Here is an 18,308-nt window from a genome sequence, read left to right as displayed (position 1 = left end):
TGATTGAAATACCATTCACAAGGCTAACCACCAAAATGTTTTGGTAGTTGTGGTGATCAGTGTTAATTGTTGACCCCTGGAAAGCAGGCCCTGGGGAATTATATTGATTGTATTAAAAAAACAAAAAGGAGGAGGAAGAGGGGGAGGAAGACGGGAATATTTGAGTAAATAACTGATTTTTTTGAGACAAGGTTTCTCTGTGTAGCTCTGGCTGTCCTGCAACTCCCTCTGTAGACCAGGCTGGCCTTGAACTCACAGAGATCTGCCTGCCTCTGCCTCCCAAGAACTGGGATTGGAGGTTGTGCGCCACCACTGCCTGGCCTCCAATAGTTTCAAAGGCTTCTATCTCAACTTTAACACTAAAAATCCTTGTGCGTAACTTAAAGCAGATGCGCACCTTGATCTCCATGTGGGTCCACTAACAACTGGAACAGGAGCCGCCTCTGACTCCACCCTCCCACCCAACTCCCGTTGGATTTCCTTCCTCCAGCTGGACTGCCTGGTTGAGCCTCAGTGGAAGACGATGCACTTAGCCCTCTGTGACTTGAAGTCCCAGGGTTGGGTGGTACCCATGGGGGCTTTCTCTTCTCCGAGGAGAGAGTGTTGGGGGGGCACTGCAATCAGGATGTAAAGCAAATAAATTAATGGGAAATAAAAAGTAGAATTTCAGGAACTTTGGGAACTGATGGGATACTGCACTGCTTTCTGGCGTCTCTAACCTCTTAGGTGTGGAATATGAAAAACTCCTGGGACAGCCCTCTTCCTAAATCATCTCTTTGTGTTCATGATAATGGAATCTGTTAATGAGAGATATACTGAAGTTTTCTTAGGAAAAACAAAGTCCATGAATAGAAGTGCAAGCAGAGGGCAACTTAGAGTTCTGGAAGGCAGCTTTAGAAAGCTGTGCTGCTGTAGCTGGAGATTACTTCAGTGGCGTATGCCCTGTACTACTTTTCTTAGCACCAACAATTAACATGTGGCATTGAGTCCGTGCAAAGAAAATACTATCACCAAAACAGGATTTTCTACCTCCTTTATCAGCACAGGCATCCATCTGCCATCACCTGTCTAGACAAGAGCCTTCCTCCTTCATGTTCACTCACTAAGCGTGAACTCATAGCATGAACTCATCTGCAGGGGCTACTTAGACATATGGCAGAGGATGGCAGTAATACCTACCTACTTTTAAAACTATCTTGTGGAGCAAATCCAAATCGGAACTGCTAGGAAGGTAGGGATTGCCAGTGGCCATTTCGATGATCATACAGCCCAAAGCCCAGATATCCACCGGTCTGGAAAAAAAGCAAACAAACAAAAACCCAAGTTAAATTAGTTGGTCAGGCACAAGTCTGTATGGTAAGCAGTCTAAAATCATTCTGGTTAAGATCAAAGCTAAAGGGGTTGGGGATTTAGCTCAGTGGTAGAGCGCTTGCCTAGGAAGCGCAAGGTCCTGGGTTCAGTCCCCAGCTCTGAAAAAAAAGAACCAAAAAAAAAAAAAAAAAAAAAAGATCGAAGCTAAAGAGCAAGGCAGAAACTAAGGGCAGATAGGTGAACAGATCAAAGTGTATACATGCAAGAAAATGCCCCAATATATGTGTTATTCAATTAACACCCCCCCAAAGCGGGAAAGCCACAGCACTAGCTAGACAGAAACAGGTGGTCTCTGTGTGTTTTTGAGAGGTCAGCTCGGTCTACATATTGACTTCTAGGCCAGTCACAACTAAACAGTGAGACAATTTCAAAACCAGGGGTCTGGGGAGAGATAATGTTTAAGTTTACAAATTTTCACTCTAGGATATTTGCTAATTGTGAGACCATGCTCCTTGATGAGCCATCTAGAACAGTACAATTTTTAAAATTATTGCTTTCGGTCACCTTATAAAGAAGGTGTCGGGGTTGGGGATTTAGCCCAGTGGTAGAGTGCTTGCCTAGCAAGGGCAAGGCCCTGGGTTCGGTCCCCAGCTCCGAAAAAAAAAAAAAAAAAAGGTGTCACTTTTCCCAACAAACAGGAAACTTGGTAGATCCTATTCTTTTCTTTCTCTACTTTATTTTGTATTATTTATTTTACATGTAAGTACACTGTCACTCTCTTCAGATACACCAGAAGAGGGCATCAGATCTCATTACAGATGGTTATGAGCCACCATGTGGTTGCTGGGAATTGAACTCAGGACCTCTGGAAGAGCAGTCAGTGCTCTTAACCGCTGAGCCATCTCTCAAGCCTCAGTAGACCCTATTTCAACACAGAATTATAGTTAATTATTCCAGAGTCTTTGGAGAGGCTGACAAGATGGCTCAGCAGGTAAAGGTACCTGCCACTGAGTCTGACAACCTGAGTTGGATCTCAGGGACCCACATAGTTGGAAAGAACTGATTTCTGCGAGTTGTTCTCTAACTTCCACACTCATGCCACAAGCCCCACACATAAATAAATATAAAATTGTTTAATCTTTGTAGAACATAGGAGCAGAACAACAAAGAGAGGTCAGCACAGATTAAAGCCAGCATGGATACAGTGTAAGGACATGAGCATCGGCCTCCAGCAGCTGCAGCCATTAAACCAGAGCGTGTGAGCACAGACACAGAGCAGTAGCACAGGTGCCCACGGGAGCTTCTAGTGCCTTTAAAGGTGTCCCTTTTCACTGACGGGACCCAGACACAGAGGGCAGAGTGTCAACATTGCAGGGAGAAGGACACACCAGGATAAGCCTGGAGGTTCTCAGAGTATACATACTTTCCATAGGTGGTGTCTTTCAACACCAGCTCTGGAGCTCTGTACCAGCGGGTGGCCACGTAGTCTGTGTAAACGTCTCCAGGAGCTGCTAGTGTCCTCGCAAACCCAAAATCGCAGAGCTTTGTAATTCCTGACTGGGAGACTAAAATATTCTCAGGCTTTATATCTCGATGGATAATCTTTAAAAAACCAAAACAAAAGAAAATTTGGTATGTTAAGGTTGGGTTTCATTTTCACACTATCAAAAACTATTCAGAGAAAAATCGAGCTCACAGCTGACAGTGAAGGTATTTCCTAAGCACAGGTGACATATTCTCCACCCATCACTTCAAAGTCGAATGAAGCCAGAACAGACACAGTGCAACACTGAAAGGGGAATCATTCTGAGATCAAATGGATCTACTGACCCAGTTGGTATCCACTGCCTCCACAGCCAACCCTCTGGGAGAATACTGTAGACTAACTGTCCCCTGCTTCCCATGCTGGGATAAACTGCCCCACCTTACTGATTTCTTAGTGTGAGGATATGACCATATCCTCCATTCTGCAGTCCTGAGACTGCACAATCTTCTTTGCTTAGTGGTTCCTTTCTCTGTCCCTTTAATGTATGATTCTCAAATACCATGCTCCCCATCCCCCCCCTCCTATGGTCTTCTCTTTTTTTTTTTGTTTGTTTGTTTGTTTTTTGAGACAGGGTCTCATGTAGTCCAGGCTAGCTTTCAACTCTCTATGTAGGCAAGGATAAGCTTACAGTCCTAGTCTTACGGGATCACAGGCACGCCACCCACCTCAGCTCTGATCCTCTGTCTCTCTCCATGACATTTTATCACTTGGTTCTGGAAACCACAAACTCATGCGTTTCTTCCCTCCCACTAACTGCTCCATTTCAGTCTCAGCACCTCTTCTTTTAAGATATTTTTAAAAAGAATATGAAAGTTTTTTGTTTGATTAGTTGTGGGTTCTTTGGTTTTTGTTTTGTTTCAGACAGGGTTTCTCTGTATAGCCCTGGCTGTTCTGGAACTCACTATGTAGACCAGGCTGGCCTTGAACTCACAGAGATCTGCCTCTACCTCTGAGTAGTGAGATTAAAGGCTCATACCACCACTAGGTGGCTAAAAAATTTTTTTAATTGACACAAATTATATATATATATATGTATATATATATAATTATTAATTGTACACATTTCATTAAATGTTTTTATTAAAATACAATGAGGTTGGGTGTGGTCACACATGGTTTTAATCTCAGCACTTGGGAGACTGAGACTGGAGAATGGCTGTGAGTTTGAGGTTAGCCTGTTCTACATAGTGAATTCCAAGACAACCAGACAGAAAGATCCTGCCTCAACACACACACACACACACACACATACACACACACACACACACATAAAAACAAAAAACAAAAACCCACCAAGGAATGACTCTTACCTCTTGCCATTTTTACGAAAAGGATTTAAAATGTACTCTCAGCAATTTTAAATAACACAATAGTCATTATAGTTAAAACATTGCAAAAATAATCTTTTGAGCCAGGTGCTGGTGGTATATGTTGCAGTATATTTGATCACACTGGTGGGAAACAACCAAGTTTTAAAGTGATGTCGAATTGAATGGCAGACAAAGTGAGGAATCAGAGAAAGATTTGACAAAACAGAACATGCTCAACTCTCAGGAGAACAGAGTAAAAAGAGGCTACTGAAGAGAGATTAACATAGAGAGAGAAGAGAAAGCAGTTTTATTGGGAACATTTTACTGAGACAGATTGAAGAGAAAACAAGCTTGACACAGGTGAAGACAGAATGAGGCAGAAAATGAGAAGGAGCCAGAAGATTAGAACAGATTGCCGAAGTTAGTTTGAGGCCAAGCAGAGCAAAACGTCAAAGCCGGAGAAAGAAGCCAGATTGAATCAGTCAGCTTGGAGAGGGGTTTGAGCCACAACAGCTGAGTTGAACCAGCCAGCCAGAGATCAGAAAGAACAAGGAAGGGTGAGCAACAACAAGTTTCAGAGGCTGACAACATTCCAGGCCTGGGTTAGCAGACTGAGTAAGCAAGCCTTGGAGAGAACAATTACTTCAGGTGAATAGAAGTTAACCATTACAGATATACATCTTTAATCTCTGCCTGGGAGGCAGAGGTAGAACTCATCTCTATGAGTTTGAAGCCAGCCTAGTCCATGGAGTTCCAGGACAGAAATGCTACACAGAAACCCTGTTTCAAAAAACCAAAAATGGATGAATTAATGAATTAAGTAAAAGATAAATAATAAACCAAAAAAATCTTTTAAATTTACTCCTAATCTGATATTGGGTATCTTTGACAAATTTTCTAATCCCCTCCTTTTTTATAGTTTTATATGTGACATCATATCCTCAACTTACCCACATTGTCACAGATGATAATACGCCTCTTGTCAAGCCTCAGTTTTGTATATACATCAAATTTTCTCTTTTCACTGTATTCTCTGCACCCATTCATCTATATCGTTGGATACTTAGATTAACGCAGTGCTTTGCCAGTTAGTAACGCTGTGCTGTACTAACTGCTGCAGTGAATGTAAGCTTGAAGGTGTCTCAGACGAACTGATTTTGTTTCCTTTTGGCACATGCCCAGTAGGGAGACCGATGGATCACCCACAAGTTCCAGCTTTATGTCACTGAGGACCCTGCATACTGCTGCCCAAAAAGCTCATGTAATTCACACTCCCACCAGCTGCTGACAAAGGTTTCCTTTGCGCTACAGTCTAAGTCCTAGCTTTGAAACAGCCACTCGAGCAGTGACTTTCATTGTTGTTTTTAATTTAAATTTCTTTGATGACAGACATTGAGCATTTTTCATATACCTCTCTACTTTCATTCATACATATGGTCTACTTCTTAAAAATACTATTTCCTTTGCTCATTTTAAACCACACCGTTTGCTTACTGTTGAGTGTTTTGAGTTCTTTCTTGGCTTTCAATTTTCTCCCACTCTGTAAAGCTGTTTCTTTTTTAAAGGTCATCCTACCTGAAATATGCTGCCCATTTCCCCTTGGCTATGCAGAAGCTTTTTAGCTTGGTCTCATCTTGGTTTTGGGTTCATTTCACATACAAACCAGAGCCAACTGACCACACACTTGTGACCACACACGTGTCCACCAGGGCCATGGAGCTGCTTCTCTGTTTTAGTTTAGTCTTTCTTCTCTCTTGAGTTGACTTTTGAGTGTGGTTCATGGACTTTACAAGCTTTGGCCTGTCACTGTCACATTGACATTCCATTAAAAATGGAATTTTATTATTACTTATTAGCATTATTAGTATTTCTCAGCAGTATTTACACCCTTTGTCAGGTTTTTCTTAGGTTATATAATATTTTGATGTTATAAATGACATTTTACTTTACTTTAGGCAGGGTTTCAAATATTCCATCCACTATGTAGCTAAAATTAATGCTGAATTTCTGATTCTCCTGCCTCTACCTCCCAAGTGCGGGATTCCAGGGGTGAGCCGCCACATTCAATTTGATGTGGTGCTGGGGATCAACCCAGAGCTACATGCAAGCACTCTACCAATTAAACCACACTACTAGCCCATAAATTGTATCTAAAAATTCTAATTTCTGATTATTTGTTGTTAATGTATAGAAAAACAACAGATTTAGGGATGTTCATCTTGTATCCTACAATTAGAAAAATTTGCTGTGGGAATTTTCTATGTAAATGAACAAGTTATCTGTGAATAAAGACAGTGTACTTCTCCTATCTCATAAGTGATACCACGCCATTACTACAATAATGACAATAAAAGCGATGGTGACAGGGTTGGGCATGCACCTCAGTGGTACAGCCCTCACTGAACATGCACAAAACCCTGGGTCTCATCTCTAGCATAGAACGAAAAACAATCCTGTCTCTTTGGAAAACAGCTCTGAAGTCCCTTTAAAAACAGCAGCGAATACCAAAGTAGCTAGAACAGGGCTTTGCCAGCAGTGTTCCCAAAGCCAGAACTGGAACTAAAGTAACCACCTGCCAGCCAGCGCACGCAGTATCCACACGACAAAGGGGCACTCAGCATTCAAACAGCACTTACTTACTGGCTGTCCCGCTCTGAGAGACAGGCACAGAGACAGAAAACTGATTTCTATAATTGCCACATTATTTTAAATGTCCTGTTTTCAACAAAAACTTAGGGGCAAAAAAAAAGGGGGGGCTCCAAATCAGGAAACAGAGCATCCAGTACGTCAGTACGGATGTTCCCGAGAAGCCTGCACTGTCCTTGCTGGATGACCTTTGCATCATCTTGTTTACTCCCTTTTTGTTAGCATATAGTACTAGTGTAAAAGAGGGCGTCTCATTAGGACACTCTCTTGTTTTCTGAGACAGGGTCTCACTTTGGAGTGCTAGCTGTCCTGAAACTCACTATACAGACCAGGCTGAGGTCTGCTTGCTCTGCCCCCCAAGTCCAGGAGTTAAAGGTGAGTACCATCACCCAGGGCCCATGGCATTCTGTGTGTGGATGTTCGAGAGGAGCTGAGAAGTCATTAGGAGTTGTATCAGTACTCAGTTCAAGTACAGCTGCCCAGAGCCACCTTCTCCTTTTAAACTGTTTATGCACTTTGTGTGCGCTCTGAAAAACATACAGGGCAACTGTGCAATCATGTCTCCTCCTTCCTGCTCCCTGAAGCTGGTAAATGACACTCTCTGAAGTTCCCTGCTCAGGATGACTTGCACCTTACAGTGTCTGCCTGTGTGCATGTCACTTGTCTAATGAAGCCCTAGCTGGAGTTCAAAACCAAGTGACTTTAGCTATACCTCGTTTGCAAAAAAAAATCTGTTTTACTGGCTCACTTCATGCATTATACTTTTGGTGTGTGTGTGTGTGTGTGTGTGTGTGTGTGTGTGTGTGTGTGTGTGTGTTGGGGTGTCACCTTCCATCTATGGCCTACATGGTATTTTTAAGTGAATGAGGTAAAGTCTTGTCATTTTGTAGATAAGACAGGGAAGCTTAAGGTGGTTAAATCTTGCCAAGCAATACGGCACATGCCTTTAGTCCCTGCACTTGGGTGGCAAAGATAGGCAGATCTCTGTGAATTCTAGGACAGTCCGAATGTGAGTGTGTGAGAGACACTGTCTCATACAGAATCATAGGGCTGTCAGCTCTGGTTCCACAAATCTTGTGAGTTCTCAGAGGTAACTTGCAGTGAAAACACAGTTGGTCTGATTTCAAAGACTGCACATGCTGTTTTTGAGAGAGGATCTTGTCATGTAGCCCTGGCTGGCCTGACCTTGCAGTGATCCTCCTGCCTTAGCCTGCTGAATGCAGATGTGTACTACATGCCCAGCTGAATATGATCCTGATGATCTCACAACTGCCTTCTCTTGGATCTAGCTGGCAAAGGCATTACTGCATAAACTCCAACTGCTATCAAAATACCTTTGGAAGCTAGGAGGTATTGTTAGAAAGTCAAAGCAAACAGGTTGTGGTGCATGCCTTTAATCCCAGCACTCAGGAGGCAGAGGCAGGTGGATCTCTGAGTTTGAGGCCAGCCTGGTCTACAGAGTGAGTCCAGGACAAATGAGCAACCCTCTCTGGAAAAAATCAAAATAATTATAAAAATAAAAGAAAGGAAGAAACAAAGAAGTTCAAACCTATCTGAGAAATCCTGGGGCATACACTTATACTGGCGTCAACTAGTTAACAAAATGTCTCTGGAATGCAACCAGGGCACTCACACTGTGACCCCAGGACTCTGAAGGCTAGACAGAGAGAGCTGGAGCCCAAGGCTAGCCTGAGATACATACTGTAATTGGAATTAACTCCGGATACCCACTGAGAACCTTGTCTCAATATATACATACATACATACATACATACATACATACATACATACATACACACACACACACACACACACACACACACACACACACACAGTTACACACCTAAACCCCAGCACTCAGGAGGGAGGGAAGTGGATCTCTGAATTAAAGGCCAGCCTGACCTCGAGTTTCAGCACAGCCAGGGTTACACAGAGAAACTGTCTCAAAAAACAAAAATAAATAATAAAACTAGTTTTGAGGATTTTACAACTTTTTTCTGAATATATAATTTATTGCTATTTCCCAATTATATGTAGTTTTCCAGAGAGTATAGCCATCTGGAAAAGTATCACAAAAACAAACAAACAAAAACCAAAAAACTGAGCTAAACCGGCTTGGTAGGGTATGGCTTTAATTCTTACATTCCAGAGCAGAGCCAGGAGGAACTCTGAGTTCAAGGCCAGCTTGGTCTACACAGCAGGTTTCAGAAGAGCCGTAGATAGAGTAGATAGAGGGACTACCATCTTAAAAAACAAGATAAAAACTACCAAGCTACATTAGTACTTAAATACCACTGAAGTCAGTACTAAGAATCAGAAGTTTGGTGCTTTCCTCCTTGACTTTTTTCAGGTTGAGTGATAAACACTTTGCTCTGCCTTCTGCCCCAAAGGCATCCACCAACTTGCCTAACACCCACCTCCTGACTCTAGGTCTCTCTTCATTTAAGGATGCTTCCATGAAAGCACAGCTCCGACTCTCAACCTTGTCATGCATTTTCTCAGAGATGGCCATTAGTTTACCCGCAATTCCTTTAGACCAAATCACTGGTACCACTTTCAGTATCTGCCAGTGGTTGGATATGAAGAGTCCTCTAAAGAAGGCTCACTGAAGGGTACACCGCCACCGCTGCTGGTGTCGGAGGCGGCTAGGGGAAGCGGGGCACATTGAGGGAATATACTCTGTCTGGGATCCTTTTTCTGTTGTCTACCATGAGGCAAACACACTGTCCTGTGCTCCTGCAGCCATGATGCTCCAAGAGCATTATGGGCCGAAACCTCTAAAACCACAAGACAAAACAAATAATTCTCCCTTTTAAAGTTATTCTCTCAATATTCTGGTCACAGCGAATGTGAAACTAACCACACCTCAGGCTCAATCTACCTTGTAATTACAATTACTAAGTACTCGATCAATGCTTCTGGGGTTTTGCAAATAAACCGAGAGGCAATACCCTCCCCCTCCTCGTTTTAAGGATGTCTCTTATTATTATACAGAGAAAAATGTTAACAGCCTTCATAAAAATAGGACTTAGGGAATGGCACTTGAGACGCCCTGGGCCCGGCTGGGCTCCCGTGGAAGCACTTACGTTGTTGTTGTGCAGATACTCGATTGCTCGGAGGATCTGGAACAGGTATTTTCTTAGTCGCTTACTCTCTAATCCGTGACAATAATGCTGTAACTCATCTAAGACCGTGTGGTCAATAAACTCAAATACCAAATGGATTTTCTTTTTTTGTCTAAAAACTTCAATCAGATTGACCAGGTTTTCATGACGAAATTGCTATTGACAAAAGAAACAAGAATTTTTAAATAAGATTGTTTTAAATAGTAATTCATAGTAAACACCGATAGAATTTTGAAATGAAACACAGTTTCAGTTTTCTTTCCATACAATGTCTCAACTGATTTGGCACATTCTTTTTTTTTTTTTTTTGGTTTTTTTTTTCGGAGCTGGGGCCCCAACCCAGGGCCTTGCGCTTCCTAGGCAAGCGCTCTACCACTGAGCTAAATCCCCCACCCCGATTTGGCACATTCTTAGTGTGTGAAACTTACTGGAAGTGTAGTTTCTTGCTCTCTGTAGAAAGGTGAGATTGCTTATTAAAGTAATTTAGAAATAATGTGCCACAATGCAATGAGAAATGTCGTGCTATCTTTTAGTTTGTACTTAATGCATGACATTTAAAAAGACTTTATGAGTTGGGCATGGTGGCATGGGCTTTTAATCCCGGCCCTTGAGAGGCAGAGGGAGGCCAATCTTCATGAGTTCAGTGCCAACCTGGTCAACATAGGGATTTCCAGGCTAGGCAGAGCTACACTGTGAGACCCGGGCTCAAACAAAACAAAAACTGATAATGAAGTGCACCTTGTTTCATGTTGGTTCTTTTCGTAGTTGTTTTTATTTTGATTTTTAGAGATGATTTTTAGAGAGGAGGGCTTGCTATGGGGAGACCACCTAACTCAGGATTGGCAACCTTCCTGTCCCAGCCTCTGAGTGCTGGGGTTCCAAATGTGAGCCATACGAGCCACCGCCTTCAACGTGGGCTGCTTTGTTTTCCGGAAACTGAACCTGGGATCTTCTCACATGCTAGCTGGGCTGTACCTGGCCACTAAGGTGTCCTCGTGTTTTCACACGAACATGGCCTTTCACATTCTTTATGTCTGAGTATTGGTCTGCATGTATGTATGCACACCGTGTGTATGCCTGGAGCCTCCAGAGATCAGAAGAGGGTGATGTCAGATCTCTTGGAACTGGATTCAAGGATGGTTGTGAACCACCATGTGGGTGCTGAGAGCCAAACCTGGAACTTCTGCAAGAACAAAGGCTCTTAACCACTTTGCCGTCTCTCCGGCCCAAGCCTGGCCTTAACCACTGAGCCGTCTCTCCGGTCTCTCCGGCCCAAGCCTGGCCTTAACCACTGAGCCGTCTCTCTGGCCCAAGCCTGGCCTTAACCACTGAGCCATCTCTCCGGCCCAAGCCTGGCCTCCAACATCATTAAGATGTGCTATATTTTTACACAACTTACTTTCTTAATTTTGGTCTTAAACTCAGGATAAACCATAAGTTCTAGGGGTCATTTATGAATCTACTTGATAAAGAGTATAAAATGTTTAAAATACCTGCAAACACGAGAAATGACATAAATATACAAGTATTTATGGTATTTTTATTGTCTGTCCTACAGTTCTACTAAACAACAAAACACCCTTTGTTTAAGCTACTTGGGAAGCTGAAACAGGAGGATGAATCTGAGGCCAGCCTGGGCAACACAGTGAGACACTTACTTCATACAATCGAAATTTTATTTTAAAAACAACAAAAAAATCCTTTTGGTACTGGTAGGAACATGGTCAAAAAATAATTTTAAGGAATTGGGAGGGGGTTGGGGATTTAGCTCAGTGGTAGAGCGCTTGCCTAGGAAGCGCAAGGCCCTGGGTTCGGTCCCCAGCTCCGAAAAAAAGAACCAAAAAAAAAAAAAACAAAAACGAATTGGGAGGATGGCTTAGTGGAAACAGTGCTTGCAACCACAGGTAAGCCAGTCATGGCGGTGGGCACCTGTAACTAGCGCTGAATAGGGTGGGGATGGGAAGATGGAAGGGGGCTCATTGCTCAGCCGGTCTAGCTTAGTCAGTGAGCTCCATGTTTAGTGAGAGATTCTGTTCCAAAAACAGTAAGGTGGGGTAAGAAGAGTATGGACTTCTGACCTCCAGGTACACAGTATGCCTAAACATATACACATATATTCCACATTAACATATACAGAAATAAATGCTTTTAAATTTTAATTTTAAAATGTTAAAAATTGCTATGTATCAGCATAACAAATGATGCTTAATATTTATGTAGTTTATTCTATTTTTTCAATCTAGTATCCTTACTACAATCAATCCTGAAATATTTAATCATTTTTAAAATTAAAAATACTAACTTGGGGGCTGGAGAGATGGCTCAGAGGTTAAGAGCACTGTCTGCTCTTCCAGAGGTCCTGAGTTCAATTCCCAGCAACCACATGGTGGCTCACAACCATCTATAGTCAGGCCTGGTGCCCTCTTCTGGCCTGCAGACATACATGCAGGCAGAAAGCTGTATGATGTATACATAATAAATAAATAAATAAATAAATAAATAAAAATTCTAAAAAAAAAAAAAACCAACTAACTTGGATAAAAGTGAGCATATTTTTAGTATTATTTTCACTAGCAAACTGTAATGTTTTTATATTGCTTTAACTCCAGTGGCACAATGTCAAGTTTTCTACTTTCTTGTGACTAACAGAGACTAAAATCCTTGAAACATGACTAGTAGAAAACTGTGCCAAAATACGATGCCAGATTCCTTCCTCCTTTTTGCTCTCAGTTTCCATGTTTAGCAAGGAGCCCCAGTGTGACGCTCAGCACTGAAATCCTGACAGCAGAGGAGACAGTGGAGGGTGACTCGGGAACACCACAGAAATGGTCTGCCGAGGGAAAACTGTTGGCTTCTGGTCTGCTCTGCGTGTACGTCTGTGCGTGTGCATGCCTGGTGCCCACCGTTGAGGCTGGAGTTGCAAGTGGTCGTGAGCTACCATATGGGTGCTGGGAATTGAATCCAGGTCTTCTGCAAGGACAAATGTTCCTAACACGCAAGCCACATCTCCAGACCTTAGCCTTTATTTTAAAAACAAAACAATTGAGCCAGGGGGGGTAGCATTTGACCCCCGAGATTGTGAGGCAGAGGCAGGCAGAGCTCTGAGTTCAAGGCAAGCCTGGTCAACAAAATGAGTTTCCAGGACAGCCAGGGATACAGAAAGAAACAGCAGAAAAGTTCATTTTTAAATCTTCATTAGATTTTTCTCTATTACTAGACAACATTCCCACAGATATATTCTAACTGCTCTATTGGTAGTTTAATGAGATTCTAAAATTTAGTTAAAATTGAGCTATTTGGGTAATTATATTAGGTTAAGAATATTAACAGATGTAAGAAATCTTTTACTAGATTATGTTACATTGAAAATAGTGGGACTCCACAGCTGAGGCAGAATGAGGAAGAGTCTGATCTAGCCTGGGCTACACGTCGAGTTTTAGGCTAACCTGGACTTCGTGTAAAGGAAAGGAAGGGCCCAGGGAGATGAAGCAGATGTCAGAGCCCTGGCTGCTCTTCCAGAGGACTCTGGTTCTTTTAGATTTACTGACTATTTTATGTGTAAAATTCTCTATTTTGCTTGCATCTATGTCCATACACCAGGTTCATGTCTGATGCCCAGGGAGGTCAGAAGAGAAAATCAGATTCCTGCATATGGGTTCTAGGAATCGGATCCAGGTCCTCTCAAAGAACAGCAAATGCTCTAACTCTGAGTCAGCTCACTAGTCCCTCAGGCTCTGTTTGGTCTAAAGCTGTAGGCTCACAGCCATCTGCAACTCCAGTTCCAGGGAATACGACATCCCCTTCTGTCCTTTGTGGGCACTCACGAACATGATACAAAGACAGACATGCAGGCAAGCACCCATACACATGAAGTGAAGTTATTTTCAGTCTAGAAATGTTTTAAAGGAAGAAAGGTAGGGAGAGATGGAAAGCAGTTGGGCCAGGCCACACAGAGTCAGTGAGTGTAGTTTAAAGTGTCTTTCTAATGGTGTCACATGCCTTTACTCCCAGCACTCATGAGGCAGATCTCTCTCTGTAAAATAGAGGTTAGTCTGTTCCACAAAGGGCTACATAGTGAGACTCTTATAAAGCAAACAACCAAAGAAAAAAAGTGTCTTAAAATAATTTGCATGTACGGGACATGGTACCACACACCTCTAACCTCAGCACTCAGTGAGTCTGAGGGCAGCCAATCTACACAGCCAATTCCAAAGCATCCAGGGACACAGTTAGACTCTGACTCAAATAAGTAAGCTCCTTGCGTGATTTATAACAAAAAAATATATATATGTTTTCGGGTTTACCTCAGTGTCCTTGTCGCTCTTGGCTAGTTTTATGAAAATTATTACACAGGGGTTGGAGGTGCCCCTCCGCTGGTAGAACGCTGTCTAGCATGCACAAAGCACTGGGTTAGGTCCCTAGCGCCACATAAAACTGGGTGGCTGGATGGCTCAAGGGGTAAAGGCACTTGCTGTCAAGTGTGACAACCTGAGTTCAACCCTTGAGAGCCTTCAGATTTTTGCAAGTTACCCTGTGCTGTTGATGTGTATGAACGCACACAATAAATGCAATTTAAAAATTAAAACAAAGCAGGCGTGGAGCTGCATGTAATCTCAGTTTGAGAGAGGTGGAGGCGGGATGCTCAGAAGTTTACCTAGACTCCAGTCTCACGGTAAGAAACCTTAATGCAGATTCCAGTGACTAGAAAATTTGTATTTGAGGCTTTTTTTCCCTCAGTTTCAGTTTCTAGCTAGGACTCTCCTAGCCTATTAATTATCTCCTAATTTTATTTTTCACTTAAGGAGCACCAATTGCCTAATAGTGTTGTTTCATTTCATCAGGCAGGGACTGGTGTCTCTTGTAGTACAAAATTATAATTAGCTCTTAATTTTTCCTTCATACACAGTATAGAGCAGTTCTGTCTACAGGTACTAGCACAGTATTCTGGTTAGAAGCAACTTGATTTCTATCATTTAATACAGATAAAAAGAAGAAAAACGCTTCTTTTGTACCAGATAAAGACAGCAGGAATAGCTGTGATCTTCATCATACATAAAAAATGTAGACTTTGGGGGCTGGGATTTAGCTCAGCGGTGGGCGCTTACCTAGGAAGCGCAAAGGCCCTGGGTTGGTCCCCAGCTCGAAAAAAAAAGAACCAAAAAAAAAAAAAAAAAAAAAAAGTAGACTTTGGCCTCGAGGTAAGAAACTAATGCACTAGACTGTATTTGATATCTCCCCCCACCCCCCCACCCCCCCGCGCGCCTTAGTTTCTAGCTGAGGACGCTCCACAGAGCGGTTCACATTCTTTTTTCCCTCCTCAGCTCTTTGGCTTAGACTAGCACACCGGCAATGTCTTGAGCCCCCGATACTGTTGCTCTTTGTAAAAGCCCAATAGCCTTCAGTTACATATCCCTGTCACCTCCAAGTCACAATTCAAAAACAGAACTAATTCTCAACCTCTCTTCCCACTCACGTGAGCTGTAGTGTTCTCTGGACTCCAGGGCATGTCTGACTCCTTCTCTATTCCTCTACACTCTGCTATGTGATCTGCAGTGTATCACTTTAACTTTGTGTCTGTTTACACTGCTGAATTCTAAAAAAGGCATTCCTGATATTAGCAGCAATACTGGAGCCCTTAGGTTTCAGTCTAATACATTCTACAGACCACTGCTTAATTAAAATATCAACTAAAATTTTCACTCTCCATCTCTCTTTTTTTTAAAAGATGTATTTAATGTATAAGACTACACTGAAGCTGCCTTCAGACACACCAGAAGAGAGCATCAGATCCCATTACAGATGGTTGTGAGCCACCATGTGGTTGCTAGAAATTGAACTCAGAACCTCTGGAAGAGCAGTCAGTGCTCTTAACCACTGAGCAATCTCTCCAAAACCCTCTCTCCATCTCTTAAAAAAAAATGTCTGTGCTTTTGAGACAGGGTGTCATGTATCCCAGATGGTAACAGGATCACATACTCTCATTTTTATACGGAACTGGGGGATCAAACCCTGGGCCTCAGGCATGCTTGACAAGCACTTTCCCAACATAACATCTCAAGTTCCCAAACCACGTTTTGACTTCTTAGCCTAAAACACTTTAAAATCTGTTTCCAAATCACTACACCAATCACATCCCTTTCTAATTCTATACAGGAAACTCATAGGCAAGCATTCTGTTCTTTTTCTTTCCATTCTTGCTCTGTCCTGCTTTAGTCTTTCTGACCGTAATGCTGTTCCCCTAACCTGGAACTCAGTATCTCCACTCATCCTACTCATTCAAGGACAAGTGCATACCCTATTTTCTGTTTAAAACAAAAACAAAAGCCAAAACAACAAAAAACTTTCCCCATCAAACAGGAATTTGTGGAATTTAATATTAACCATTAAATAAACAACAAATGAATAAAAAAAACCTGTGTGGGTATGTGATTGTGTGCACATGCCTGCAGGTGTCCCTGAAAACCAGAAGTGGGTATAGGATCCCTGGGAGTTGGGAGTTACAGGCAGTTGTGAACCTGCTGATGTGGGTGCTGGGAAAGACTCTAGTCCTCTACAAGAGTAGTAAGTGCTTTTAACCACAGAGCCATCTCTCTGGCCCAGCGTGAACCACTCATATTCAGAATTATTTTAATATGCCCTCCTGTGTAGTTATACCATTAAGGAACACTTCTTTTCCAAGACGGTTTCTCTGTCTAACAGTCTTGGTTGTCCTAGAACTCACTCTGTTGACCACACTGGCCTTGAACTCAGAGACTGAGTTCTGCCTCCTGTCTCTGCCTCCCAAGTACCTGAATTAAAGGTGTGTACCGCCAGACCTGGCAAAAAACATATTTTTCCTTCTTTCTACCATTAGCTTTTCCCACAATTCCTCGTACAAAGCAGTCATCCTTATTAAGTATTATCCTTGCATAGTTTTGAGTGATTTCACAATATTAGCATAATTCTGTTATATATAAGCACACAAATCTTAAATCAATAAAAAAAAGTACAGACTGTAGACAATGAGGATTTCTCTATGACAGGTCTTAGTATATCTGTTAATGGAAATATTCAAACATTTTATTTTTTATCCCATAACAATTTCTCTTTTGACTTACACAAATAAGGCAAAAAAAAAAAAAAAAAAAAAAAAGATGAGCGTTTCAATGTAGTCCTGTAAATCTTAGCACGATAAAAAATAAAGCATTCCAAGACAGCCTGGGCTGCATAGCAAGATAGGTCCCAATGGGAAAACAATTAAAAAATATATAACAAAAGGCAAAAGAAGCAAACCTTTAGAAACTTTATTTCTCTCGTTGCAATTTTGTTGACAGATTTTTCTGGTTTCTCATAGAATATCTTAATGGCCACTATCCGCCCAGTATCCTTATGCTTGCATTTCATGACCGTTCCATAACTTCCCTCTCCCACTTTTCCAAGGGTTTCATACATCTCCATTTTCAAGCCTGGCTTCTACTTCACAAAAATAAAGAAAGAAAATGTTAAACGTTCACACTTTCAATTATACAAGCTGGATAATGCACAGAGTTAATAATCCCCTACTTTCGGATACAGGAACAAAAACTAGGAGTGACAGCTACAGCAGAGGCTGTTTGTGGGTACTCTTAAAATTGTCGGAGAAGCTCCCACTTTCAACAGAACACAGGAGGTCCTTCATTAATCTAGCATTTTATGGAGACGGGGATTGAGGGACTTAGAATACGAGGTCCCCTTTCAGAAACAATGGAAGGAAGTCAAGCTTAAAAAGTCCCACCAACAAATACTGCGGGTGCCTTGTTAGAGACCACGGTCCAACAAGCGTGGGGACCCCCATCTCAGCACTACAGTCACCCATACGTCCTGCCCTCTTCTCAAACACAGTCTGTGCAGCCCCAACCCGAGTGGCCCGTCTCGCCGCGCTGTGGACCTCTTCCTGAGAATCGCCGCCGCCTCAGCCCATCCTGTAGTCCCGCCGGCCCGGCTGCGTGGACGTCCCAGCCGGACGCGGGACACCACACCTACTTTCCTGGCCGACCTTGCCGGCTCCGGGCAGCCGGATGCCCTGGCAACGGGGGTGGGGGCGGGACCTGCGGCGTTCGGAGTACAGTACGCAAGACTGGAAATCGCTGGGGTCCCGACCCGGAAGGGAAAGTGACACGAAGCGGAAGATAGATGCAGCAGGATAGGGGGAGGGACATAGGAAGCCCGCGTGCTTGCAGGTGGTGGTGGGGATGAGGGAGAACGGGGCATTTTATAGCAGAATGAACGCCCTTTAGGTGTTCGCCCAGCAAGAGAGCGTTTTGTCACCTGCGTAATTACTGGTCCCTTACTTGTGCCCGGATATGAGATAACTGATCTAAAGAAGACTTATGGGGCTACAGTTTGCCAATG

The 18,308-nt window shown here is 42.7% G+C and overlaps 1 protein-coding gene across 8 annotated transcripts in view; it reads right to left on the bottom strand.

The window, feature by feature from the left end:
* Window positions 1–18,006, bottom strand: part of Cdkl3 (cyclin dependent kinase like 3) — an 83,901-nt gene extending 65,895 nt beyond the window's left edge. For 6 of the 8 annotated variants that reach the window (XR_004389026.1, XM_032912176.1, XM_032912175.1 and 3 more), the window contains exons 1-5: window positions 17,752–18,006; window positions 17,211–17,390; window positions 9,900–10,094; window positions 2,735–2,913; window positions 1,180–1,292 (exon numbers count right to left, since the gene is read on the bottom strand). Coding sequence is in view for 7 of the 8 variants with exons in the window: in XM_032912176.1 (XP_032768067.1) it covers window positions 1,180–1,292; window positions 2,735–2,913; window positions 9,900–10,094; window positions 17,211–17,390; window positions 17,752–17,772 (688 nt within the window). In the remaining variant the exon portion in view is untranslated. Of the gene's footprint in view, window positions 1–1,179; window positions 1,293–2,734; window positions 2,914–9,899; window positions 10,095–17,210; window positions 17,394–17,751 lie in introns of all 8 variants that reach the window. The other 2 variants (XM_032912178.1, XM_032912177.1) reach the window with 2 other exon arrangements.
* Between the last annotated feature and the right edge of the window lie 302 nt (window positions 18,007–18,308).

This window comes from Rattus rattus, chromosome 9 (genome assembly GCF_011064425.1).
Source record: "Rattus rattus isolate New Zealand chromosome 9, Rrattus_CSIRO_v1, whole genome shotgun sequence".
Taxonomy (NCBI): domain Eukaryota; kingdom Metazoa; phylum Chordata; class Mammalia; order Rodentia; family Muridae; genus Rattus; species Rattus rattus.
Note: the sequence above shows the minus strand (reverse complement) of the source record. Positions and strands in the feature narration are given on the sequence as shown.